At 41.8% G+C, this 27,557-nt stretch overlaps 1 protein-coding gene across 10 annotated transcripts in view; it reads left to right on the forward strand.

Moving 5' to 3' along the window:
- The window catches only part of MEF2C (myocyte enhancer factor 2C), a 354,211-nt gene that overhangs the window by 114,537 nt on the left and 212,117 nt on the right, over positions 1-27,557 (forward strand). For 9 of the 10 annotated variants that reach the window (XM_029573591.1, XM_029573607.1, XM_029573583.1 and 6 more), the window contains one exon: positions 23,267-23,466. In XM_029573591.1, coding sequence (XP_029429451.1) covers positions 23,413-23,466 — 54 coding nt within the window. In that variant the 5' untranslated portion in view covers positions 23,267-23,412. Of the gene's footprint in view, positions 1-21,241; positions 21,456-23,266; positions 23,467-27,557 lie in introns of those variants that run through there. The other variant, XM_029573550.1, reaches the window with a different exon arrangement.

The raw sequence follows: 27,557 nt of genomic DNA on the forward strand, positions 1-27,557 counted from the left end.
ACATAATCAAGCTGTGGAATCTGTTGCCAGAAGCTGTGTTAAAGGCAACTAGCATAGAGGGGTTTAAAATATGTTTGTACAAGTTCCTGGAAAGAAAGCCCATAAAACATAAAACAGATAGACTAGGGAAAGAAATAGATCTCCTGCTTGGGATCTGGCAGATTCTTGTGATCTGGATTGGTCACTGTTGGAGACAGGGTGGCTGGGTTTGATGGTCCTTGGCTTAACCCGGCGCAGCATATTTTATGTTCTTATGTAAATGGGTTTGAAAACTATTCCCAGAGTAATCACAATACGGCAGCTGGGATATATCCTTGCAGTGTGGACAGAAATAACTGGACAGTCTGCAGGGGCAGTTGATCTTTTTTTTCTACCTTCATTTACTCTGTTGCTCCGAATTGTGTGCGTCTCTTCTCAGTGCGTGTTCTGAACCTGCAACACAAAGGGTCTTCAGTCCTTAATAAGTTTGAATATGCAAGTATGAGTTCCCAAATGATGCGCTGAAATTTGTATTTAAAGAACATTTTAATAAATTATTTCAGATGGCATAAACATGTCACTCAGTTGAATGATTATAAATATTATTCTGTTTGTTTAAACAGATAATGTCTTGGTCTAAATAAGATCTAATTTATTTATTTTTTCAAAGTATAATGCACACAGTACAATTCAAAGCTGCATTTCCTCTTCACCACAGACTTTTTATTTATTTATTTATTTATTTATTTATTTATTTAAAAGTTTTTTTCTATACCGTCATTAAGTTATTTACCATCATAACGGTTTACAAAAAGGCAGATATAGTAATAAATAGCTTAATCTTTACAAAAGGTGCCATTAATAACCGGTAACAAATAGTTCATTATAGACTATTTGATTTCTGACTTAAATTGTCCTTTTATACATGTCTCTTGGGTGAGTACATGCGGTTCGTTCTCAGTATTTAATTGTTATTTACGTATGCATTGGGGTAAAGATAATTTCCAGGGAGTCACTTGAAAGTTGCAGCGAGTTTCAGGAGATTGAGGGGAGCAGACATTCTTAACATTGTCACTGCCCTATTTTTTAATACTGTACAGCAAGTTAATACCTGGAGACCAAGTTAAAGCATTAAGCATAATCCAGTATAATGCCGAATGACAGGCTGTGGCATCTCCTGCTCCATCAGAGACGGTCGAGTGACCTGGCCTGCACCCGGGTACTGCTTCAGAAGCATCTTATTGGAGGCTTCTACGTGACCAGTCCCAGGGTGGGAGCAAACTGGTGACACCATGATCTGCTAGTCCACACGTAGTCGAAGACCTCTTTAGTAAAGCTGATGAATTTTTTAAAAAATATGGGTTTAAAGAAATGTTAGCATTTCCTGTGTCCTCTTCAGACTCCTGCTTGCTACAGATTTTAATTGGGGAGCGAGTAGGTGGTATTGCTGCATTAAACCTTTCATTTTTGGATAGAATGAAGATGCTTCCAAAATTCTTCCAGCAGTTGCCAAAGCTTTATTGACTTTTTAAAGTCTTTCTTTCTGTTGGTCTTAGCTCTAAACAGGCGGGACATGGAACATTCTGTTCTGTTACAGCGAGGCAAGTGGAAAGTAATCTCTATCATATGACAAGACCAACACTGTCTTGTTACACTAAGTAGCTGCCTGGATGGATGCTTTGTAGATCAATCAGTAAATGTATTACCCTATTTCTTATATCATACCATACCCCCTTTGATATATATATATATATATATGTGTCTATATTCATAGTTGCATATGCCAAGTATGGAATGACTGTGGGGACTGTGGACTAAAAGTCATGCTAAAAATGTATTATGCACACTAAAACAGCATTTAATAAGGATACACAAGTGCAAATGCTTGCACACTGTATAAAATGTCCATAAATCTTCCCAACAACATGTATTTTCCACATAGCCAGAGAAGTTTTGAATTATCCAGTTAAGTGGCAGCAAGAGACAGAAAAGTTTTAAAAAAACGCTACTTATCTGGCTAGGTAGCGCTGTTTAACACTTATCCGGCTTCCTAGTGCTGTTTAAGACTTAATTGGTTAAGAAGGATAGCCAGATAAGTAAAAAAAAAGGGCTACTTAGCGACTAGGTAAGATAGCGTTTGAAGACTTATCTGGCTATCTTACTTATGCAGCTAAATAGCGCTTTTAAAGACTTATCCAGCTAAGTGGAAGAAAATTAAAAATGTATCCGGTTAAGTGGTGCACATCTGCTATGAGCGTATATTTGTGCTCCTTATTTTAATAATTTACATGAGGAAATTTAACTTGTATATTGATGGCTTTTACGCATGCCAGTTATCCAATTGTATAATGCGTACATGAAGGAACTTACCAGTTTTACCTATTAATCTGCCAGTTTGCCCAGTCTGTCTCTAGGTCATCAAGACCCCCATCCCCCCCCCCCCCCCGGTGCTTCAGCCTGCACTCTCCCCAGATTATTCAGACCCCTCACCCAGTCAGTATTTGGCTATAAAGAATTCTATTCTGACTTACACCAGATAATTAGCAGGCGTAAATATGCGCAAGTAACATGTGTTGCTTTCGCAGGTTATAAAATTGCACCTTATATACCTAAATGTTGGCCCCCACCCTGGAACGTACCTGGCCTGCCCCTAGCCCGCCCCTTTCTTATGCAAGCACATTTATTCACGCACCACTAAGGAACATAAGGAAATGCCATACTGGGTCAGACCAAGGGTCCATCAAGCCCAGCATCCTGTTTCCAACAGTGGCCAATCCAGGCCATAAGAACCTGGCAAGTACCCAAAAACTAAGTCTATTCCATGTAACCATTGCTAATGGCAGTGGCTATTCTCTAAGTGAACTTAATAGCAGGTAATGGACTTCTCCTCCAAGAACTTATCCAATCCCTTTTTAAACACAGCTATACTAACTGCACTAACCACATTCGCTGGCAACAAATTCTACTTGCACGTGCATGTCTGAGATTTATAAAATAGCACTCATGCGAATATGCATGCATGTGTTCATTTTTACATGGTCAACTCTTTTAAAATTCACCTTTTACAATTCACCTAAAAATAGCCTCAATAGTATGTGAGCACTATTAGCATGTATGCAAACTCATAAATCTGTTGTTTCTATGAACAGCATCTGTATGCTAACTAGCATGTGCAGTCCTTTTTTTTTTCTCATAGCTCAGCCTCTTTGCTGCAAACCTGAATAAAAGTAGGTCTCAGATATTGGGCTAATTATTAATGCTGAGAGCAGAAAATGGATGGCTGGAGAAGAAGTGAAAAACGAAACTAGACGTCCAGGGAAGAAAAACAATGCTAAAAGCTTAGCTCTCTGCCAAGGATGAGAAAGACTGGAAGCAGAAAGTGCCTCAGCTAACCCCAGAACATCCAGCTCGTTGATACCAGGAACGGAACTCTGCCAGCCCCAAGTATCCTTCCTCCACAAGCACCCTATAATGATAGGGCAGCAACGGTACACAACTGAAACTGTTCTTGCTGAAGCTTCAGCTCAGCACAGCAGTGATAGCAATGGCAATCATCTTAGGTCAGCAAAGCAAGTTTAGATGACTGAGATCACCACCATAGTCTCAACCCATCTCCCTCATCCACTCCATCTCAGAGGACCATGAAGTGGAGAGACTGGAAAGGGGAAACGAACTTTGGGTGGGAAGAGGCTGCCTCACGCGCCTCTTATCTCTTGATGCTGTAAGCTGGGGCCCCAAAGTGCGAGAAGCTTAACAGGTCATCATAGATATCTAGTTCATGAGTGGCTAACCTTTTGGTTGCTAGGCAGCTCTAGCCAGTTTATGCTATCTTATGGCTACACCTTCCAGCTATGTGATTGGTTCATCTGACTCCAGGGGTTGTCTGGCTACATCATCATGCATTGCCAAGCTCTCATTGGCTCAGTTCAGTGCCAGAACTTATTTGTTCATCATGCCTTCGGTGATGGACTTATGGCTCAACTGCTGTAGCCTTTTCTCTGTTGCAATACCTATTTTGCAGACTGTCCATATCTTCTGAAACTATGCCGGATATTGGACACATGTAGTGCAATGTTGGATGAGACTGTATTTGCAATATTGTGCCATATCCGCTGTGCAGTGTACAAGAATTGTTTGAAAAACAATTGTTGTCGCTGAACTTTTAGTGTAAAAATTAATTTTCTGATCTAACTAAGGGCCTTATTTTCCAATATTGCATTGGTAACGCATTAGGGGGCGTTACCAATGCAAATGAGGCTTCTTTCGTGCAGTGGGGAAACATCGCGTGCGGCGATGTTTTCGCCATTCGCGAAAACATTAGCGCCAGCTCCCGGGGGAGGGAGGAGGAGGGAGAGAGAGAGAGAGAGAGAGAGAGAGAGAGAGAGAGAGAGAGAGAGAGAGAGAGAGAGAGAGAGAGAGAGAGAGAGAGAGAGCACCTTACTATAGTGCCTATGCCGTACATAGGTATTTCAATCCCTATGGGAGGGCTACCTACTAACTCGGGGTGGGGATTAGGTATGAGCGTCGGGGGTTGGGGGCCACTTTCGCATTCCACATGAGACCTACGGACAGAACAGTGGTCTCTAGTGCAGATTTGCTGGCCGTCGGAGTGAGGACGCTCACTCCAAGAAGTGGTTTGGGCAACGTTCTCTCTACCTAGCTTGATGGACACTCTACCTGGGCAACAACATGCTAGGTGGAGAGAATGTTGGCCAAATCTCCGCTTGGAGTGAGCGTCCTCACTCCGACGGCCAGCAAATCTGCACTAGAGACCACTGTTCAGTCCGTAGGTCTCATGTGGAATGCGAAAGTGGCCCCCGACGCTCATACCTAATCCCCACCCCGAGTTAGTAGGTGGCCCTCCCATAGGGGTTAAAATACCTATGTAGGGCATAGACACTATAGTAAGGTTCTCTCTCTCTCTCTCTCTCTCTCTCTCTCTCTCTCTCTCTCTCTCTCTCTCTCTCTCTCTCTCTCTCTCTCTCTCTCTCTCTCTCTCTCTCTCTGAAACAGGCTGTCTGGGACTATCGTGGATGGCGGTAATCCTTTTCAGGTCCATAACGCGAGGTTGGAGTTGTAGTTAGCAGCTGCGATAGCAGCCGCGCTAACACTGCGGCTGTTTCGCCGCACACGATACACAGGTTCCCGCTTTACATATGCTCCACCCCAACTCTGCCCCCTGAATACCAAATGACTAATTTGCATTCGCGTTAACAGCTGTTAACGCGATTTGCGAATTTATTGCACGCGGTAAAGTGCTTGGAAAATGAGGCCCTAAATTTGGAATTTGTTTGAAAGTGCTCTCTCCTTTCCGGCCCACCTTACCTCTCACTCACTTTCTCCCTCTCCTCCCTCTCCACCCTGTTCTCTAGGCCACACCTCCCACAACTTCTGCTCCAACAGGTCCATCACCTCCTTTAGTAACCCCCCCCATGCATAATGTTAGCTTAACCATAAAATGCTAACAGTTCAAGGCAGTTGTTAAAGTGTAGGCCTATGAGAGCACCAGCTGACTAGCGCATGGAGGAGAGCATACGATCCACTTTCCCAATTGCCTGCTAAATCCTAATGTGCATATGAGATTCTTTCAGTTACATGCAGTAATGCTAACTTTAGCGTGTATCCTCAAACATCCTTGAGGGCCCCTTTAGATTATGCTAGGACTCTAGGACATTGCATGTCTTTCCACGTGTTCACATAGGGGTCGATTTTAAAAAGACTGCGTGTGCATGGTTCCCAGTGCGCGCACATGGACGTGCCAATTTTATAACATGCGCACACCGGCAGGGGGGTAATTTTCAAATTACGCACGGTGACACAATCGGCCTTTTTTTTCCAGTTCCCTCCCTGTCTGCTCCTCTCCCTGCCTAACCTTCCTTTCCTTTCCCCTCTCCATCCTGACCCCTAACCCCTACCTACCTACGCCAAATGTTTGTATTTCTTCTGGAGCAGAAGTAGTTTCCACGCGCCGGTCGGCTGCCGGTGCACACTTCCCCGGGACAGCAGCTAATGTCTGCTGTCCTGGCCGGCCTTCGTCCTGCCCCACCCCTCCCCCCTCCCTGCCCAGACCACGCCTTTTTCAGGGCCTGGCACTTGTGCACATATTGGTGGTTACGCGCGTGGCCTGGCCCTTTAGAAAATGTGCGCGGCGCACGCAGGGCCCGTCCACATGAGTAACCGGCGGTATTTGCGCACGCGGGCCTTTGAAAATTTGGCCTTAAGAGGGTAATTTTTATAGCCATTTCTGAGGGTACAGCAGGGCTTAACCCAGGGAACGTTCTCACTGGGTGTGGGTAAAGTTACACGTGAAGTGCCACCATGTGCATGAAATTACGTGCCCTGGGAGGGGGAGCGGGTTTGCATTTACACACAGGCTTTTACATTTTCAAAGGAATGCAGGCATGCTTTCTTGGAAAAACTTCCTGCACAACTTAGAAGGCGTGAATGTGTGCAATAGTTTTCCTGGGATAATTTTCAAAGGGAACATACGCACACACTTTCACTTTAAAAATTTAGTGCAAAATCTGCGGACAAAAAAATTACCTGCAGGCCTCGCACTCATATGGCCTTAAAGTTACTGCTCTAAAAGGCTTTAGCATACACTATAAGTCTTAATGCAGTGAACCCAGAGAACGTTACACTAGACATATAAAGCAGGCATAGATATTGACAGAAGACTATGGGGTCAATATTTAAAGCTATTTGTCCGGCTAAGTTAAAACTTAGCCGGACAAATGGCAGATTTTAAAAATTCCACTGGTATGACCCCCTCCAACATAGCCAGATACGATTTTATCTAGTTAAAGATTATCCAGGCATGTCCGGGGGCATCCTGGAGTGGAATGACATTATTTAGGTAAATTAGCCAGCTAACCCTAAATTTTACCATTAGTCGGCTAACATAGGCAGATAACTTTAGGGCTATCGGAGAGCAATTCAAAAGTTATCCAGATAAAACATATTCAAGCTAACTTTTAGATAGCTCGGTGTTTTCAGCGTTGTGCCTTTGCCACTGAATATACACAGATACATTTATCTGGCTTAGTTTTCCTGCCTCCAAGCAGCTGAACTTGGACTCTATTTTTCATGAATGCGGAAAGTGAAAATATACACTGCCTTTGGAGGTCTCAGTTCCCTACCAAGGAAGATGACATTTTCCTACTATAAAATCAGTCTATATTTTACTGTATGAAACTGCCTTGAAAGCATTAGTGTGCTCATATCTTTTTATTGACTTTCCTAAAATAACTATAGCCTTCTCATAAGTTTACTTTACTTTCTCTTGTATGATCTTTTTTGAACCAGGTGTACTGTTCTAAATCTACTACTACGTATCACATCTAAGGTTTCCAAATCACAATACATGCTCATGTCAGCTTGTCAAGTGTATGAGAAGTAGACCAGCTTATGAACAATTTAACTCCCTTTACATCACGACAGGCTAAAATTTCAGAACTGCATTTTAGTGTAACTTTTCATTCTTTTGATTTCTCAGCAAAAAAGCATTGCCCTGCTGTTCTGCACATTCAGGAATGCTGAGACAGAAAGACACTCTTTTATTACCCAATTGTGTACAGGTGGAGCCAGACATCATCTGATGAAGTATTTTCATTTTAAGTCTTCCTTAGCATCTTTCAAATGATAAACAAATAACTAACACATACTTCCTGGCCTTATACTGACAAATGCTAGTTTGCTGAAGTGACACCATTACACACGGGGCCCTATAAATGTTTTCTCTCATTTTGTTACTGAGGGCAAAATGCTTAGTACAGTAGGCCTCCAAGGAGCAGTGTCTGGGCGTTTTCTGTCAAATCCTGTCCCACTTCACTATCCTGCTAGTGATGTTTCTCGATAAGGAGCAGATGTTATCACAACAAAAAAAATGCTAGCAATAGAAATTAGGAAGCAGACCAGAAAATGTACAGATTAACCTCAAAATTGGAAAATGGTAAATGAGTCTGGGAAAGTACCATAAAAAGGAATGCATTTGAAGGCAGGATTGGAAGGAGACAAGAAGGTCAAATGCCTACCAGGATGCTTGGCTAGCTGTTATACAAGGCACATTCCTTGTATTGCTGGAGTAGAATGAAGGGAAGGTGAGATTGATGTCATGGTGCTCATGGGGACAAATGACTTGGCTAGGAATCAATTGATGTAGTACAGGAGGAGTTCAATAAATTTGTGGTGGGTCTTAATAGTCAAGGATAGTGGCATTTTTTTTTTAGATATTACATGTATATGACAAAGGCTATGTTGCATCAGAATCTTCAGTCCATGATTGAAATGCTGGTAAAAAAAAAGAAGAGGATTTTGGGTTTCATGGAATGCTAGAGATTTGCCTGGAGAGATAAAATAATTTACTACATTGATGGTCTGCATTTGAGAGAGGAGCCAAGATCCTAGCTGTACAGTTTAGGTCATGGCATTGACAAGAGTTTAAACCAATGAGGGGTGTTGGCAGATGGAAGATGGCTGACTCAAGCTGTTACCCCCAACAAACAAATGAGGCAAGTAGAGCAACACACAAAGCTGACTGGGGGCAGGCTTGGATGATATTTAACACTGTGCCAGTGACAGTGGTTCAGCTGGCCACAATATTAGAAGGTTTAAAATGGTTCAAGAACAAGTTCAAATGACTTTTGACTCCTGGAACAATTTTGCCTAGATTGTGTTTGCTGAAGATTGCAAAGCAAACACCAAACGAGATAAGTCTGGTGTTTCAAACATCTAATACAGTCCCCATGAAGAAGTTAAACTGAGAGTGGAATGAGGACCTTTGCTGGAATCTTGTTTTAATTACTGAAGTCTCATGTATTAGCGTGTTTTAAGATACTATTATTGCCTTTTTGAGATTGTGTCCACCATTTTGTGCATTATAGCTGGCTCATGCAAGAACTGTGTGATGGGCTCACTAAAATTTTGTTAGCATGGATGTTTTTTGCCAGTGATGATTAGAAGTTTTGAAGTGCTTGTTTAGTAGTTTTCTAGTATGTCATATATTGACATCAAGTAAAGCAGTAGCTTTATACTGAGGTTTGAACTGGCCTTTTTAATCCTGCTTATAAATGAATAGTCACAATAAAATGGGTTTGCAGGTGTCTTTTTCTCAAATGAAGATAATCAGTACATAGTTTCTTTTTTGGAAAGACATTTTACCTGTTCCTCTTATCAGAAATTTTGTACCATGAGTTGAGGAACACTGGAAGTTTTTTGTGCTATACCTTTATATATATACTAAATAAGAAAAGGACCCCTAACAAAACAAAATTTCAAAATATTATAGAAAAACTTATCAATAACTTCCTATTGAACCTTATGAAAATATCTTTTTTTTATTCTCATATATAAATTAGAAAGACACTAATTTGGAACAAAAAGAACAGCAGCTTATTGTTTTAAAATATTTTCATTCACACTACTAACACACCATTCACTCTAATAATACATTGGCTAATTATAGCCAAACAAAAATCCAATCCCATAACCTAACAATACTCATCTGCTGGAGAGAAAATTCTTTAAGCAAAGGTTAGCATCATAACAACTCAAAAACGATAAATCTTACAAAGCCTTATTAATTCAAGAACCACATTGGATAAACCCAACAACGGCCTTGGTTTCACCTAATTAAAGGCTTCTTCAGGGGAATATTTCATACCAAACACAATGCTAAAATCTTGCAGCAGGAAGACCTATGTAATGTTTAAAGCACGGCGGGAAAAACCGCTTCAATATGTTATGCACAGCATTCTGTGTAAATGACCAAGTGATTCATAGCTAAGTGTCAAACAGAGCTCGTAGTCTCTTCAAGCTGGAACACTGAATGTTAAGTTTTCAAATCACATGTAGTAGATGTCAACAATCCAGACCAATGGCTTATAGTTGTTTCTCTGTATTTAACAAATGTCTTTGCACGCCTCCGGCGCAATAACTCACAAGGCTTCTTAATCCAAATCGCAATGATTTTGTACTCCACAGATGCAAGCATGTAGCAGTTTTTGATGTTATAAAGTCCACACTTGTCACAAAGTAGTGTAATTCAGCATCTGAGTAAATGCCTAATTATTGGAGCTCATGTTGCTGTTGTTCACCTACAAGCGACGATAATGCCAGCAAAATTCAACTGCGGTCAGCAACAGTAGGATTCAAATGCAGATGACATTACAGTGGTCTTCCTGCTGTAAGTATTTAGCATTGTGTTTAGTATGAAATATTCACCTGATGAAGCCTTTAATTAGGTGAAACAAAGGCCATTGTTGGGTTCATCCAGTGGGGTTCTTGAATTAATATAGCTTTATGAGATTTTTTGTTTTTGAGTTGCTGCGATGCTAACCTTTCCTTAAAAAACTTCCTCTACAGCAGACTCCTCTCCGTTACTAATAAAAGAGATCACATCAACCCTGTTCTTTTAGCACTACATTGGCTACCAGTCGAGTACAGAATTAAATTTAAAACCTTATGCTTGATACATAAAGCAATCTATGCAGAACACGGAGACTGGATGAATGCAGTTATACGCATACACACTCCGCAACGAAACCTGCGCTCAGCAGGTCAAGGTCTTCTTACAATTCCCTCTATTGCCATTGCCAAACTTACCTCTGTCAGGGAAAGAGCTGTTTCATTAGCTGGTCCAGGTCTTTGGAATATGTTACCTGTGGAATTAAGGCTCCAGAAAGATTTGAAAGCTTTTAAGAAAGCACTAAAAACGTGGCTTTTTGCACAAGAGTTCCAATTAGATGTCAGCCAGTAATTTTTGTATTTTTAAATTTTTATGCTTTCTTTTAACTGTTGTTATGCTTTAAATGGTTATGTATTAATGTGATTATTACTCTAATTTTCCAACATTAATTTTATGATTTGATTCATTTATATAATTTTATGAGTTCTTTTTAGTAATATTTACTTGTTTAATTTGTTTAAAAATTGTTTTTGTATTTTTATTGTTTTAGTTACAAAAACACTGTAAACCGTTGTGAAGGTAAATACTAACATCGGTATAGAAAATCAAGTAAATAAATAAATAAATAAATTGGCTGTTTGCTTGGGTATAATTAGCTGAAGGTTTATTAGAGTGAATGGTGTGTTAATAGTATGAATGGTTAGTGTGAATGAAAAATTTTGTAAAACAACACACTGCTGTTCTTTGTGGTTGAAACTAGTGTCTTTCTAATTTATATATGAGAATAAAATAAAGATGTTTTCATAAGGTTCATAAGGAAGTTATTGATGAGTTTTTCTAAAATATTTTGAAATTTTGTTTTGTTAGGGGTCCTTTTCTTATTTAGTATCATTATTTTGGTGATACCCTTTATTAGTGTTAGTGCCAGTATTTATATACTTATATATACAGTATATATATTTTTTTTTCTACAGGAGAGGATAAAGGAGTATGGTATGATATGGTATAATCTGAGGTATTAGAATGTCTCTGTCATACTCCATGGCTTTATCCTCTCCTCTAAGATACATACATACATATGCATACATATATCCTCTGATTGTCTCCATATGAGAAAAAGAGACCTTGTAGCCTCACTTCCTTTCATTGGAAAGGAAGTTCCAGAACAAGAGGTCATGATATGAGACTCAAAGGGAATGGATTTGGGAATAACATTAGGAAATATTTCTTGACAGGGTGGTTGATGCATGGAATGGCTTCTGAGTGGAGTTGGTAGAGCCAAAAATAGTAACAGATTTCAAGAAAGCATGGGATAAGCACTGATTGTCCTTTCTTGCAAAGAAGTAAAGAGAAAAGGAGATCGAATGGATTCTATTTTTGTAACAGAAGGGAAGATGGGCAGACTAGATAGTTCTTACCTTTCATCATATTCTTTGCTTCCATGCTTCTAAGTAATGCAGACCTAGGATTAATTGAGGAAAAATGAGACACCAGTTGACACTGTGGTTGTCAAGTAATCTATATTTTGTTATTGTGGGTTAGGCTGGTGGTAATAATAGTCATCAGTTTTGCTAACTGCTATTTAATTGATTGGCATTGATTATTATTCTCAAAAAGATAACTGATAATTATTTTTTCTGACTTCCCTGACTTCAGCCTCTATTAGTCTGGGGCCCCTCAGCTTAGCTGTGCTCAGTTTTGCTTCACTGGGGGCTCTGCAATGCTGAAATAAGTTTGCCTATTTGTTAGCGAATACTTGTCAGATTCTAAGCAGTGTGAATGCAAAGGAAATTTAACAAATATCTGTGAAACACTGAAATTCCCCATGCCTTGCTCCTCCCCCATTAGTTTTGTCAAAGCAGACTTTCTGGAGAGAGTTTCAGAAACATATGCAGCCAGAACTCAACACATACTCTTTTCATGCGAAACGGTGTTTTGCACACCCCCCACGTAGAGCTCCAGCTGTTCCCAGCAAGGCTGGTGGCTTGTTTCTCTTTATTTGCTTTGATTTTGTTCTAGTAGCCACAGCAGTCCTGGTAAAAAAAAAAACTGGTCTCTTTGTAGGAAGTGATCCCTTTTTATTGAACCAGCATTAAAAAAAAAAAAAAAAAGGCATTATAGCAGATGAGTTTTCATGACCACCTAGGTCCCTTCTTCAGATGTTGCACAAAGCTCATGGTTCAATAAAAAGGTACAAGATTATTTCAGTTCTCTCTGCTCCACCAACTGATATAATTTTTCAAATGATTGATGGTGAATCCGAATGTCATTATTAGCAAGATGCAGCATGGCAGGTGAGATAAAGCTGCCTAGAATGAGTTTCTATCAGCGGCTGGAATGGCTTTTATCGGTTTGTGGTGGTGACAGTATATATATTTTTTTTTTTAGTTCTGCGTTGTCTGCTGATAGTGCAAGAGTGGTTATAGCTGGGTCTCAGCAGGCAGGCTTTGATGTGAGACAGTGGTTTCCTTGCTTGCATGTAGACAAGATTGGGTTTACCTTTGTGGTGAAACCTCCTTTGCTGCTGGTGGAAGCTTGCCTCTACAGGTTTTTAGGTGAAAACAGCAAGTGTGAACCAATTGTGTGACAAATTAGAATAACAAATAACCATGCTGAAAGAGGGAATTAGTTACCTTGTGTTCAAAGGATTTGAAGCATGATGATGAGGTTGGTTGGCATGCTGGGATAAATGTTGGCTTGTGCATCCTCTATATTTGTTACAAAGATGAATTGATCCTCAGTGTGGGCAGTCCAGTTGCTTGAAAAACAAGGGAAACCACTTTTGACCAACAATACGGATCAGCTTCCTGCATCTCTGGGTGCATGTAGCACTTTTAGAACAATGACCCGTGTGGGGAGGGGAGGTGATATCAATAGGGAATGCGGTTATTTAGATTTCCTTGTTTTAAATAAAACAGTATTAAATTGCCCTCTGCTTTGAACTGTGCAACTGTACAAGAAGATTTTGGAGACCAGAGGCATCTGCTCCCCCTTGCCCTACCAATGTGCAGGTGCTTCCAGAGATAATTTCTTCCTCTTAACCTTCCCGCATGCCTGACATACATTTCTTCTTCGTTTGTCCTTGGGAGGATAAATAAACGGTTAAAGTGGCAGTGGAAACATGAAAGAACAATATTCAGCTGTTGTGGTCCCCAGGAAGATTGATATGGTTCCCTCCCTGCTTTTTTTTGCCTTGTGAGCCTGCAGCTGTCTCTAGGCAGACAGGGGAGTTGGAGAGCTCTTCTCACAGGCCTGTGACATCTAAAAGCTGGTCATTGGTGGACGAAGTGAACGAGATGTCCAAGAGTCCGGCTGCTCAGCTTAGCCTCCAAAAAACTGCTTTCCGCGATGGGACCTGGCTCTGATGTTGGTGACCCCCCCTTTCCCTGGCTTTTGGCAGGAGCCACGACTTAGCTTCAGTCTTGTAAAGAGTGTGTTGTGGGACGTGCATGACTATCTGTGTACTTTATAATAGCACATCCAGAACAGCTCTGTGTTCTGTTTAGAAAAGCTTAAAATGCGCTTACCAGAATTAAAGTGGTTTATATTTCCAGTATTGGGTCTGTTGTGATAATAAAATGAGATATGACAGCACTAGACTTTACCACATTTCACTTTTTCTGGGTGTACAGTATGCACCGTTTTAGAACATCCTTCATTGCTTAAGATGTGTAAATAAAAAATAGGGCTATTCCTATATGTACTTACCTACTGAAGAATCTTCCAGATGGGGAAGCCATTTAATCTCTAGTAGCAAAAATGATACAAAAGCTGGTGACACCTTATAGACTAAAAGATTCAATGATGTAAGAGCTTTCAACAAGGGTCCACTTCATCATCTGAAGAATAGAAAGGAGTGGGCATTTCTAGAAAGCCCCTTCTTGTTACCAGAGATCAGTTGGCTGAGAAGAAAGCTGTTATTCTGCCCTGTAACACAGCGTCAGCAGCCAGTGTTAGTTAGGGTGGCAGAGGTATCATTCATGTCATTCAAGATCAGCTGCTCCAAAGCAGACCAAGGATCTCATAGTTGTATTACAAAGAGGTTTAATAACTTCAGAAAGAGTGGGTTATTTCTTGGGAAGATTAGAACATCTTTCATTATGAAAACGATATTTTCCAAGGCTAACCTCATGGCTCTTGCTTCTGCACTGAATGGCAGTGCAGGAGACCCAAGTGTGACTCTCATGCCTGATGGAGCCAGCAGAGGTTAGTGACATAGAGGGGGATTTTCAGGAGGATAAATCTGTTAATTCCAGGTGTTAACTGGTTAAACCTCTGATGCTGAAAATGACCCCCCCCCCCCCCCCCCAGAAGAGTGGCTCAGATTTGGCCGTTTTAAAAAAGAGGTGGTTTCAGAGCAGTGGGTACAACTTGGCCTGTCAGTGCTGATACTTTCTGCAGGCTGGCTAAGATTAACTGGGTAAGTGTAACTGCCCAAATAGCAGGGCTAAAGTTAACTGAATATCCACTTAAAGTTAATTGGTCAGACTTGCCTGGTTAGTTTGCCTGGCCCTTGTGACTTTGAAGTCTACTGCCTAGTAAAAAGTAGATGACAGCCAAAAAAGATCCCAGTGTCCCGTCCAGCCTGCCCAATCATTCCATCCACACCACTTAAGGACATACCCCAGCTGCCAGCCACAGTCTGAGACCACCTGCGAGATCTCTAGACTCTTCCTCATCCAGGACAGTCCTTTCTGCCTTCCTCCTCGATATTCCGTCAGGCTGAGTAAATGAGCACACAAGATCCCCCTCTTAGTTCCCTCCTGCACCCCCTTCTGTCTAACCAGGGAGAAAAGGAAAGGTGACCTGCCAGCCCAAAGGACTGGTTGCTCAGCAAAACTTCCCTCCAGCCCTCCTGGGTTGCCCAGGCATGCCATCTCAGCTGGTGGAGGGGCGGGGTGGGGTTGCGTTTTAACAACTGCAAAAGAAAAGCGAGGAGACAAGAAACAAAAAAGGGTACTTTCTATACTTCTCTTCCTCTGCTGGCTCTTACAGCCCTGCCTCCTATCCCTGTCATCACTCCGCCCCCCCCTCCACAGACAAGGTCAGTCAAAGAAGGAGATATTCCGATTAAGATGATCATGTAAAGGGTTTAAAGTAAAGGGCTGAAAGGAATGCAAGGATATTACAGTTAAAGATTCCTTTTCCAGTCCTAAAGAACTGTGTAAATGTAGGTATGTTCAGCATCTGGGGAGCTGATGGGCATTTGTCATCTCCTGGAACTACTGTCTAGCTTTTAGTTTGTAGTTCTCTTTTTCTGCCTGTTCTGCTGAGCTGTACATTTTTATAGGACTGTTTGCAAAACCATATGTAAAGATACTGCAGATTCTCAAGTTTTTTTAGTTCCACGTTGCCTGTCGGGAAAATATTAAATGAATCACTTACAGTAATACACATCTGAAGTTTCCGCTTTATAATGTAATGAATTTTCTGCTAATAGGAAATGTGCATTTCAAGATAAATGAGATTGGCAAAAGAAACACAAGATATAAATTGCCCTTTATGGGGACAGGCATAAACCCTCAGTCCCAACACTTTCTATTGTTTTAAAAGGGCAAAATGCAGAAATTCTGCCTTGAAAAATGTTGCATCTGTTTTTTTTTTTTTTTTTTTTTAATCATGTATTTTGCAGAAAGTGCAGGAAAAAATATTTGCAAAACAAAAAGACTACTTTTTGGTGATCCTCAGAGGCCTGAAGACCAAAACATGCTTCCAAAACAGTGTAGGAATGGAGGTTAGGTGTGCATGTGGTTGTAGGCCTGACCTCCCTGATACAGATTTATTGACTGCCTGAGGAAGGAAGGGGGCTGCCTACAGAGCGCAGAGGCTCCGTTTCAGTGTAAAAGCACCCAGCAGCAGTGGTGACAGGGAGCGCATGCTTCTAAACCTACGCTGCTTGTGCCATTTATATTGTGCTTTCCTTGTAAAACACAGCAGCACATTTCCAAAGTGCATCTTTGCTTATTTCACTGATTGGCCAATTAGAATGCCAGAGGCAGGGTCTAATTGTACGAGTCAGCTGGCGAGTTGTTTCATCTGGTTCGGGGACTCATGTGCTGTCTTACGCTTGCTGTGGTAGATCAGCATTTTCCACAATTTTTTTTTTTTTGTTTTCAGGGGGCATTTTAGTGCTTTTCCTTTTTGAAACAAGCCTTTTTTTTTTTTTAAGTTAGGGATGCAGTGAAAACCGATGCTAATAGAAAGAAAATAAAATGTAAAGAAAAAAAAAACATCCCCCCCTCCCCCAACAACTACTTGTAGAACTGTGAAAAGCCGGTGACGAGGGCCCCTCTCGGCCAGCTGTGCCTGGCCCTTTCCCTGAGTTTGCCTGCTGGCTCGGTGGGGGCCGCCCCGGTCGCCACCTCTGGCCTAGCAGCTCCTTCCGTGTGGGGAGCTGCAGCAGAGAGAGAGAGAGAGAGAAGCTCTCAGCCGGTTCGCTCCAGAGAAGGAAGTGGAGAGTTTTGGTTCCCATTTTTGCGCTTCTGGAACAGTTTAGGGAAGGAAGCACCTTTACACCTTTTATTGTTTGCGGTGCCTGACGTCACGTCCTTCCGTGACCACTCCGGGCGCGCTTCCTGCCCTCCTGTCAAGCCGCTTCTGCGCTGCGGGAGGTTACTGTGCAGGGAAACCGAGAGAGAGAGAGGCTCCCGGGGGGGATGTGCGCGTCGGAGGAGCCACTACAGCTGCCCACTGGAGACTCTTTTTTTTTTTTTCCCTTGCTTGAGGCTCAAATCACTCTTCATTCAGTTGCCTGCTTGTGCCAAATTACAGAAGCCTGTCAACAAGAAGTTCCTCTTTTTAGTAATCTGGCTGATTTTTGTGTTTGACTTTGCAAAAAAAAAAAGGCTGAAGACTGTAACTGCACAGAGCATAACGAATGCAACTTTTTTTTTTCTTAAATTACAGATTGTTTACATGTGATTATCCCAGAAGGCTCGATTTATGTAGAAAGTTCACCTAGCGGGGCTTCGGGAGTTTGTTTGTTTTTTTTTTAAAACTCCTCTTGCACTTCTTCGGCAGAGCTTAGCTTTGCAAAGTCGTAGGGTTGTGTGCACGCCTGGCTGTTCTCAGTAACTTTGCATATTGCCAGGATCTAGAAGAGCTTGCTTGCTTTTTTTTTTTTAAGTATTTTTTTGTTTGTTTCATTAGTTGCAAATCCTGCAGTTGGCTCATTATTATGGCGTGGTTGTACACAGCTTCAGCTTTTCACAGGCCAGATCTCTCTTTCCCTAAAATAAAAGTGAAGCAAGCAGTCATTTTGCAACACCCTAAATCAGGACATTTTACTTCACTTTCCATACTGGTAAAATAGGTCTCTGCCCCTTATCATGTAAACTGGCACCTGAGGGAATGGGCAGTTAAGCAACTTTCCCAATGTCAGTGGCAGGAGCCCGATTTGAACCTCCATTCTAGTGCAATATTCTAACCACTAGGCCAACCATGCAGGCAGCTGGGTTCTGGCTGAAGTTTTTAAAACAGGTGGCAGTAGGCAACTGGTAACTTTTCTGAGTCTCATGGCACACAAGTTGTGACCCTGCCTAGGGCCTCATGAATAACACAGGAATTGCACTCTGCATCTAACATGCCTGACATGCCAGTAGCTCTGACAGTATTATCTCCCTTATAATGTGCTATGTGGGTGAGCTGAAGCATGAGCAATGGTCATCTTTTAAAATGAAGTCCTATTTCCTTTATTATTTTCTAGTCTTTGGCATATCCAGAGAGAACAGTTTTCTCCAGTAATTATGTCGGATACCAGAGAAATATGGTTCATGGCTTGAAACATACAGTGTTCATTTATATCACTTTTATCTAACCTGTTTAAATATTATTGACTGTTATGCTCTGTTGTGCATATATAATCAGACTGTAAAAGAAATTATGAGAGAGAGAGGGTGGTCTCCGTTAGAATAACCACAATGCCCATTGGCCTATTACTGTAGCGAGGGATTTATTTGCTTTAGCAATTTTAACCTAACTAACGGACACTAGAGAAAAACCACAGGGAAAAATTCACTGCATGGAGAATAGTGGCTGCGTGAACCATCCTGCCAAACTGAGATCTGACAGCGAAAAGGATAACAGCATTTCAGAAGTCATGGAGCTAGCCCGGTGAGAGGAGGCCTTAGTTTTGTGGAATCCCAGGGTAAAATCAGAGAAGAAGTAGGGCCTGCAACATTGAGCAAGCTATACAGGCTTGGTCATTCTTATCTGCCCTCATGTTTCATAGGGGGTTTTTTGTGTTCTAAAGGGTGGGAAGCTTTCTTAGTTCACTTACTTGAAAGCCAAAAGAGCTGAGCCCGTTGCACAGAGTAGGTCCTGATTTATTCAGGGTTTATGAGAAAAATCTCTGAGAAACCAGACCCAGTGTCTCTTTAAGGCCTAACTGAGAGAAGGAGTTTTAAGTACTAGAGATCTCCCTCCCCCAGCCAGCTGTAAAAAAAAAGAAAAAAGTGCAATTAGCACTTCACTTAGGCACCTAAATATAGGAAAAAACTTTCAGGAAAATTTAGTAGGGACTTTTATTTCTATGCTTACTAGGGATGTCCATTCATTTTGTTTCATTTCCTTACTTTACATGCCTATTGTGTGTGTGTGGAATATTGCATTCAAGCACATAAAATGCATTGCATGCTTGCAAGTAAAGAAATAAAACAAAACAAAGTTTTAAAAAATGCAACAAAAATAATTCAGAAAAATCAAAAACATTTTTTTTTCTGTGTAAACCCCTGGATTTTCGTGACTACATTTCCAGTGAAATATTCACCTAGTTTTAGGCACCTAAGTCAGGTGCCTAATACTAAAAATCAGCTTTAAGCTCCTCACTGTTTTCTAGCCCTAACTTTGCTCCCTTAGCCATCTACTTTTCAAGAGCTTAGTCCTAGCCATTTTTCAGAAGGGACGATTTAAGTGCCAAAATCCAAAGCAAGAACCCTAAATCCTTTGAAACTTGGCTCCTGTAGGCATTGTTATGAATGGCTGAAGGTTGATAAGAGGGGAGCTGAAAGCAGCCTTAGGCCTAGAATAGCGGGTGAAAAGCAGGGGCACCCACATGTTTCTCCAGATCAGAAATGTTATTGTTTTCCTTACGCAGTGACACAAGTTTGCACAGTGCTTTTCTGTAATCCTGGACAGAGGAGGATCTATGAGCAAACAACAAGAAATAGAGAGTGTGAAAATAAACACGACAGCACAGAATTTGTGTTAGGAGCTAGAGCTGGCGACGCGGGTGCTCCTGTGGGGGCCGAGCTGGGGTGTACATGAATGGGCCTATGAAATGCCCTTCCCCAGAGAGCCTCCAGTTCAAGATGGAGAGAGCTTGAGACACAGAGAGAGAGAGAAAGAGAGAGAGAGAGAGAGAGGGAGAAAAGCCATCAACCACGAAAAGTTGGAGACATGCTGGAATGGAAGAGGTAGCAGAAGAAAAGAGGAAGAGAGAAGGCAGGGAGTGGAGGGGAAAGGAAAAGCAGCTGTCCAGACACTACATAGCAAGGGAATGAACTTTACAGAGACAGCCAGTCCATGGCAGCAAGGAGACTCCAGAAGCAGAGAAGAGGAAAAGAGGAGAAGATGGAAGGCAGAGAGAGAGAGGAATCACTCAAGACAGAAATCTCAACCAATGTTAAGAAATTTATTGCTAGCAAAAATAAAATCCCCCTAACTCACAGTTCAAATATTTTAGAATAGATGCAAATTTTGCTAGCCAGTTTGAAAAAATAAATACCTTATTGTATTTTGAGAATTCCCCTTCACTTTCTCCTCATCTTTAAAGCTAATTTGACATTTAAATAAAATACAACAAAATGTTCTAGTCTGGATTTCTCGCCCCTAATTGCAAATATTCTGTTGCAATCTACAGTGTTTTACATTGAAAGGAAACAATACTTTCCTATTTTATTTTTGTAAATGTTCAGCACATCTAGAGCAGCAGTATTAACAAATTCTTCAGACTAACAACTTGCCTGGCTCTGGCTAACGCATTGTTTCTTCTGCTCGTTTGCACACTCTCTTTCCTTATTTTTAGCTTCACTGTATTTTCTTACATTGTTGATGTGTGTGTATGCGTGTGTGGGGGTGGGGGGGGGGGGGAGATGTCTTTGAATAAGGCTTAGACTTTTTTCTATCCCCCCTTTAAAGAGCTCCGTCCCCCAAGTTCATTCTTCATGAATTAATGAAGAGACATAATTCTATATCGCTAGCTCTCTTTTTATATTTACTGCCTGTAAAATAATCATCCCTGCATGAGATTCTGATAACAACCAGCACAGCAGCACCCTCGTTTATTTATTTCATTTATATTCCTACTTTTCGGCATTTCAAAGTGGATTGCACTTTGAAAACCTTAAAATAGTACTGCCTGCTCAGAAACGACCTAAAACCAGGAATGAGAAAAGCAGGGTGGGAACGATATTATTTGTGGTGTGTGTCAATTATCTTCTCTTTAAAACAAAAAGCATTAGTGCTGTTTCTTTAAGAACTACGGGCTCACTAATCCATTTTGTTTTATTCCAAACAAAACATTTTTTCAACGTTATAACTCCCTGCATAGGCAAGCCATGGATATTGCGCGTCGGTTTCAAGAGAATTACGCTCCGCAGGTTTGTCCGCATACCGCGAGTTGCTGTCAGAACTGCAGCTCTCCGAAGGATGAGCGGAGAGCACACTGCCCTGAAAAGCAGATGGGAGGGACCGGCCCTACTGTTGCTTCGGCAGCGCTCGTTTGTGCCTCTCCCGGATACATTTTCGATTCTGTGATTTTTTTTTTTTCCCCCCTGCCTACTGGTTCAGCTTCAGAATCGCAATCTCATCTCTGCTAGCCTCCTGGGCACTGCTCGTCCTAGACGCCCATCCGGACTTTGCGCACCTTCTGCTGCGCGGGAGGTGGGGGGCCGGTAACAGTGCTGCTAGCCAACAGTGCCCCTGTGGCTTCCCTTGAATGAAAGGAAAGGAAGTTGTTCCCTGTGCGTTTGCCGTGGCTTAGTGTGTTGGCTTACGAGGACAGAGAAAGCGCGTCCGACTTCTTTGCGCGCTGAAGGAGGCTGGGAAGTGTCATTCCGTCTTGTTATCCAAGGTAAGATCGTGGGAGGAGAGATGTTACTCGCGCCCCTGTGAAAATGTAGGCCGTTGCGTGCGTGTTCAAAGAGAAACATTTATGAGCCCAGATTTGTCTCGAGATGAAAAGGTTGAACAGATAAGTCAGCATTCTTCCTCAGTGGTATTATTTTCCCCCCCCTCTCTGCTAGTGGCAGCGCTGCCTGTAAAGTTAACACATTAAAGTTTGCTTGGGGTAGCTAGGCAATCGCTAAACTGTAAACAGCGAAGATGTTACAGAACTATTTTGTATACATGGAGAGGAACCAGAAATAGACTGCCATGCTATCTAAAATGTGCATTCGTGATGTCATTAAGTACTCCGTCCTGCCTGCAGGCCCTTACCGAGTGGCTTAATTGAAACTCAGTGCAAGAGCACAGAATGACATTTTAGCCTGGCTAGTTTAGCTTTGAAAACTGAATTTTAAAATCTTGTAGACTGGGTGGTTTATACAAGTATTGAATGTTCTTAAGTTACAATAACCGGAAGCTCCAGCCCATGCGCTGGATTATTTTCCCTATGCTTCGAACCTGGGGGTAACAATAGAGCTGCCCAGCCAACTTGTCAGTCAAAAATTCTTTGGGTGTGTGGGTGTGGGGGTCAATTGTAACTTGCTTTCCAGTCATTTGCGTTAGGGCGGCACAGCGTGAAAGTGTAAAGCTCCTGAAGAGGAAAGGCAACAAGCGATGCATGCTTATCGTCTTGTTGTAGCACCGATTTGGAAACATTTAGATATATTTTCCTGCAAGCAGCGTGTTTGTTTTCTTCCTTGTGACAAATATGCATTTAATAATAACTTAATAAGAAGATAAAGAAGCAGGCTTTTAGCAATAACTCCTCCTGACGTAGTTCTGCATAAGAGTGGGATACTGATAGGCGTTATTATTAGCATTGTTTTTTTTTAATGGTTCTGAATTTGTCACAGTAATCTGATATAAATGCAATATCCAGTGGTGTTTAAGAGATTTCCTCGTAACATGCAGTTACTTTCATACAGTATCTCTTCTGCAAGACTGATGTGGTATACAAGGATTTTTTTTTAAGTGCCTTATTGGTGCAGAGCGACTGCAATGGAGATAAGCAGCAAAAGTTATTGCTAACATTTTCTTACTTCTTGCCCTGTGATGCTTGTAATAACTACTGGGCAGGGGTAAGACACAAACCTCAGAAAATGTACATTTAAACTGGCTGAGGCTTCTTCTGACATAGCACTTTGATCACAGGCCATTCTGTTTGCTTAAGGGGGGGGGGGGGAGGGGAGGGACATTATCACCTCTGCTGTCAAACAGAAGAGACTGTTTTTCCTTCAGAAATGAATTAGCTGGCCCACTTAGCATACCCAGGTACAGAAAGGTTCATTAGCTTTCCGGTGTAGGCAATTTTTCATTTTTCTCTCAAAACTTGATGTAGAATAAAATAGCACTGATGGTAATTCCATAAAATAGTTAATTCAGGCTTTACAATTTTATCTGTTTGTCTCTCTCTACCTTACCTAATCTGTCTGTCTGTATGTACTGGCCGATTGTGACACCACACCGAAAAGTGAACACTTGAAAACATGTTTTGCCATTGAAATCTTTCTCTTTGAAAGCTTGGGTTGAAGTGTCATAGTTAGGACCCTTACAGAATAAAAGGAAATCGCATTGGCTTAAGCATTATTCACAGCAACTTTGACTTTAAAACTGTGATTGCCGCTTATGTTGAGTTAAGAGTGGCTGCTGCAGGTCTTTGGAAATCTGACTCTAATGGATTTTTCTGGTAACCTCTGGTTTATGTTGTGTGCTTCTCAGGAACGGATGCAGGGATCTGTGAACTGAAAATTGCAAGTGCTGAAGAGAGAGAGAGAGAGAGAGACGGAGGGAAGAGGCTAGAGGAAGGAGAAGGAGAAAAAAAAAAGACATTATTTCAGGAACAAGAGAGAAGAAAAACGGGGGCTATGGGGAGAAAAAAGATCCAGATCACGAGGATTATGGATGAACGTAACAGACAGGTGAGTGATGAACCTAAAATGCTGTTTCAATGATATTTTCCCTTGGCATGCTTTGTTGCTTAGGTTCTCTTTTTTCCTGCTTGTCATACTTCTTTCAACGGGCTTATCCTTGCTAAAGCCAATACCAGTGCTGGATTTAGTGGAATATCAGAAAATGCCGTGACATTTCTTATAAAAGAGCAATCATCATCATTTAAACTTGCCTAATGCCGTTTCCACATGCCCTACCTTAGAGCAACACAATACAGCAGCGTCGGCTTGCTCCTGTCTGCATTACAGTTTTTTTTTCTTACCTTAGTGCTTGGCATGGATTCTAAGTGGGAGTTGGAGAACGGAGCACACATTTTTTCTGGATAATTAAGACCTGACAACTCGTAGCACGGCGCATTACATGCTTCATCAGACAAGAGGCCTGCTGGTGTTAGTGGTAAATAGGTCTTCTGTGGTTGGGCAGCCAGTTAGTTCTGCACTCCACCGACTTGTCTGCTGCTAAATATTAACAGGCGTAAATCTGCAAGTCTGCCTAAAAGTGTCTAGTTACATTAAAAATGTAATGAGCTCTGCGATTTACATGTCAGCCAAAACAGGCCATTTGCTAGGTTTATTTGCAGGCAATATTGTTGAGATATGAAGGTGCTCCAAAACGTAATTGCGTGTGAAATCATTTTGTAGGTTTGCTCGTTATCCATTTAGAGAGTGCCAATCATGTGGCGCTGTAAACCTGCTCTAATTGCTTCGCACGCTCCCTAAATGCCGTTTGCATCCAGTGATACTTTTGTGTGGGAATGTTAATCCACTAATTACATGCATTTCCAGGCACTGTTTTCCTGTTATGTGCAGGTATGTCTTGTGTAGGGAATTAACTGCTTTTGCCTCATGGCCTGCAAGTGTCGTATGACCCAATGTAAGGCTAATTTCATTTCCCTGCTGTCGAGTATGCCTGCCATTGGATTAGCAACCACAGCAGCGCGAGCATGACTCGAGCTATTCACGGTGGAAAATTGAGTTTAAAAAGCACACAATGTTAGGATTTATTTCTGATGGATGTGTTCCGGGTATTCCCTACAGATTGCTTATTGCTACGGGCCAAACCAGGGAGCAATAATTCTGTCAATATAAAACCACTGTATTTGTTTTAATTGGTTTATTGCTAGGAATTGAAATTAAAGTTTAATTATTGAGCTAGATATGCCATTATGACCATTTAGCTGCAGTTTAACTTATTTTTACATACAGGGAACCCCAGTTTTATTCAATGCAGGCATAAAGAACTGCAGTTTAAAAGCATTAGAGGTGCCTAGAGTTAAAATATTAATTTGCCTGTTTCTTGACTCTATTGCTTCCTCTAGTGGGCCTATTGCATGCTCTCATTTCTTATTTTATTCTTTTCTTAATATATATATATATATTACAAAAAGAATATATTATATATACACCCCATTTTTTTTTTCAAAATTTTCTTTCTTAAGCCCATGTTGTAATTATTCAGGAGGTATCCACACTTTCTGTGTGCATCAATGTGCTACCTGCTTGAGGTTTCAATGATGATCAAGCACAGCAACATCCCAAACTCACTTAGAACCGTACGGATGGGAGATACCAAGTGTGAAGCGCTTTGCAAAGCTTTCAGCACGACTGTCTGTGCGGGGATGAAATAACCCCCCCCCCCAAAAAAAAAAAATGGACAGTAATAGGGGGCACTGACTTAAGGTAGAGCCTTTACCCAGTGTTCAGGTTAATCCAAAGGATGTTAACTAGAGTTTCTGCCTGAAAGCTGTTTTGTGACTTAGCACTCAAATGTTTACAGTGTCAGAAATGAATGACTCAGTAAAGCCCATGCTTGGGGGGGGGGGGGGAATGTTTCTGGACCATGTAAGGCATTACTCATCCAAGTCTTTTTTCCATAGACACTGAAAGAAAGAACAGCTTCAGTGAATAAGGTCTTCAGGAGTTTTATCACCTACAGAACTAGCTCCAAACTTTCTTTCGGGGTGGTGTGGGCAAACCGGCTGTTGGGTTTTGTTGTTTTATTGCTGGGGTTTTTTTTTTTTTGGTTTTTTTTTTTTTAAATAGTCTGAAGAAATCTCCAGAATGAAAGCAATAAAGCTGACAAACTTGTTAGTGCCTATACATCTCTGCCACGAGTGCCAATCTAGTTCTGCTGCTTGGCTGCGGGCGGTTTTGGCCACTTGTCTTTCTCCGCTGCCTGACGGTTTGGCTGCATGGCGAGTGACCAGGTGGGGACTGGGCTCTCCCCGGCTGCAGTGGCTGCTCTTTGCATAAGCTGAACAGACTCTGCCGACGTGGTCCTGTGGTTGGCTTTGTTCGAATATAGTTTCACATCCTGTCAGCTGCTGCCTTGGGAGTAACTTTGTTGCTCCGTCTGTGTGATGGGACTCTAAGCAGTAAGGGTCAAAAGAATTTCTAGCAGGCCCCCAAATACTATTAATCTCCTTCTTGTGATATGAAATGTCAAGCCAAAAAAAAAAAAGAGAATTATGTATGCCTAGACTAGTTATTGATACACTGCTGTTGGAAATTGCCTATATTATTTGTATTAATAATCTGATTTGAAAATGGATAATTGATTCTCCACGATGGCTTGCAATTAATATCTGAGATCCTTTAAAGTCCCAAACCAGAGATAAGTTAGCAGAATACCATCGCCCCCTGTGATTAGTGGCAGGAGCAGACTAAATGATTTATTCCTTGCTCATCCTGGATGTGAAGCTGACGATACATATGATCATTGCCCCCTCTCCCCCCCCCCCAGTTTTTTCTGGGGTATATGCAGGTGTGCGCCACTTTTGTGCACGTAACATTTGCAAATGTGAGGGGGAGAAGGGACAGGGGGGGGACGGGAGGGGTGTGATGGGAGATAGGGGCAAGGATCTGCATCCTTAGTCCCTGTCTTGCTGTTTGTAGCTCTCCTCCTCCTCCTCCTCCTCCTCCTCCCGTTCCAGTGTGAGCTGTTTCCACTTAGCACTGCCACCAGTGGGGACCTGAGCTCCATCTTCCTCTTCTCAGCTTCCTCCTCTTCTTTTCTGATTTCCTTAAGCTTTTCTCGCATTGTTCAGCCTCCTCACCTATCCATCCACTCCCAATTTTCTCTCCCCTACCTTTCCATTCAGTTTCTTTGCTTCCCCGTTGCCTCACCTCCAATATTATCCCTTCTTTCCCTTCCCTCACATTCCTTACTCCTGTCCTCTTCCAATCATAGGTGTCTCTCTTCCTCAGCATCTGCCCTCTGCCTCTTTCCTCCTTTCCCAGCATTTATCCCTCTTCCTCATTCCACCGTCTTCTGCATTTATTCCCCCCCCTCCCTGATTTGTTTCCCCTCCCTAGCATTTGTCCCCTGCCTCACTCAGTAAAGGTGGAGGGAGGGAGCCCTGTAGCATCCGTGCTGGCATCCCGAGCAGGTTCAAGCTCACGGGCCAGCACTTCCTGCCTGCTGATCTCGTGCATCACACAATGAGCAGGCCTGTTATACTTTTATTAAATCGAGTGTTAGTAAGCAGCATCAACTAATCCACATGGAAATGTACACTTATACTTTGGAGGCAATAGGGTTAAAAAGAATGTAACTATAAAAAAAAAAAAAAGATTTCCTTTATTGGGTTCTCCCTCTGCAGAACTGCCTGTCCCCATCCCAGTTTATGGATTGTCAGTCACTGCTCTAGTAGCAATATCTGTTGACTGGGCTGAAGCCTTACACCAACTGAAGCAGGAAAGTAACAATTACCAGAATAATGCTTCCTCAGAGCAGTACACTCGCTAAAAGATATTTAGAGCTTTTTGGACCGTAAATAACATAAAAAGTAATATTTGGGTAAAAAAATGTACCTTATATGGGAACGAAGCATATAATGAGTTCCAAAGAATGAGGTACTTTTCCATAGCATGTGTATGTCCAGATGAATGCACAGGTTGTGTCATTGTCCCTCCGGGGAGCCATTTAATATGGTTACCAAGTTGCAGGGATTTCTGCTTCCCTCTTCTGCATGATTTAAAGGTGACCTTGCTCAGGCCTCTGACCTGATCTCATAATTATGGGGATATTCCTTCTCAAAGCTGGAAGCCAGGAGTCACAC

The sequence above is a fragment of the Rhinatrema bivittatum genome, chromosome 1 (assembly GCF_901001135.1).
Source record: "Rhinatrema bivittatum chromosome 1, aRhiBiv1.1, whole genome shotgun sequence".
Taxonomy (NCBI): Eukaryota; Metazoa; Chordata; class Amphibia; order Gymnophiona; family Rhinatrematidae; genus Rhinatrema; species Rhinatrema bivittatum.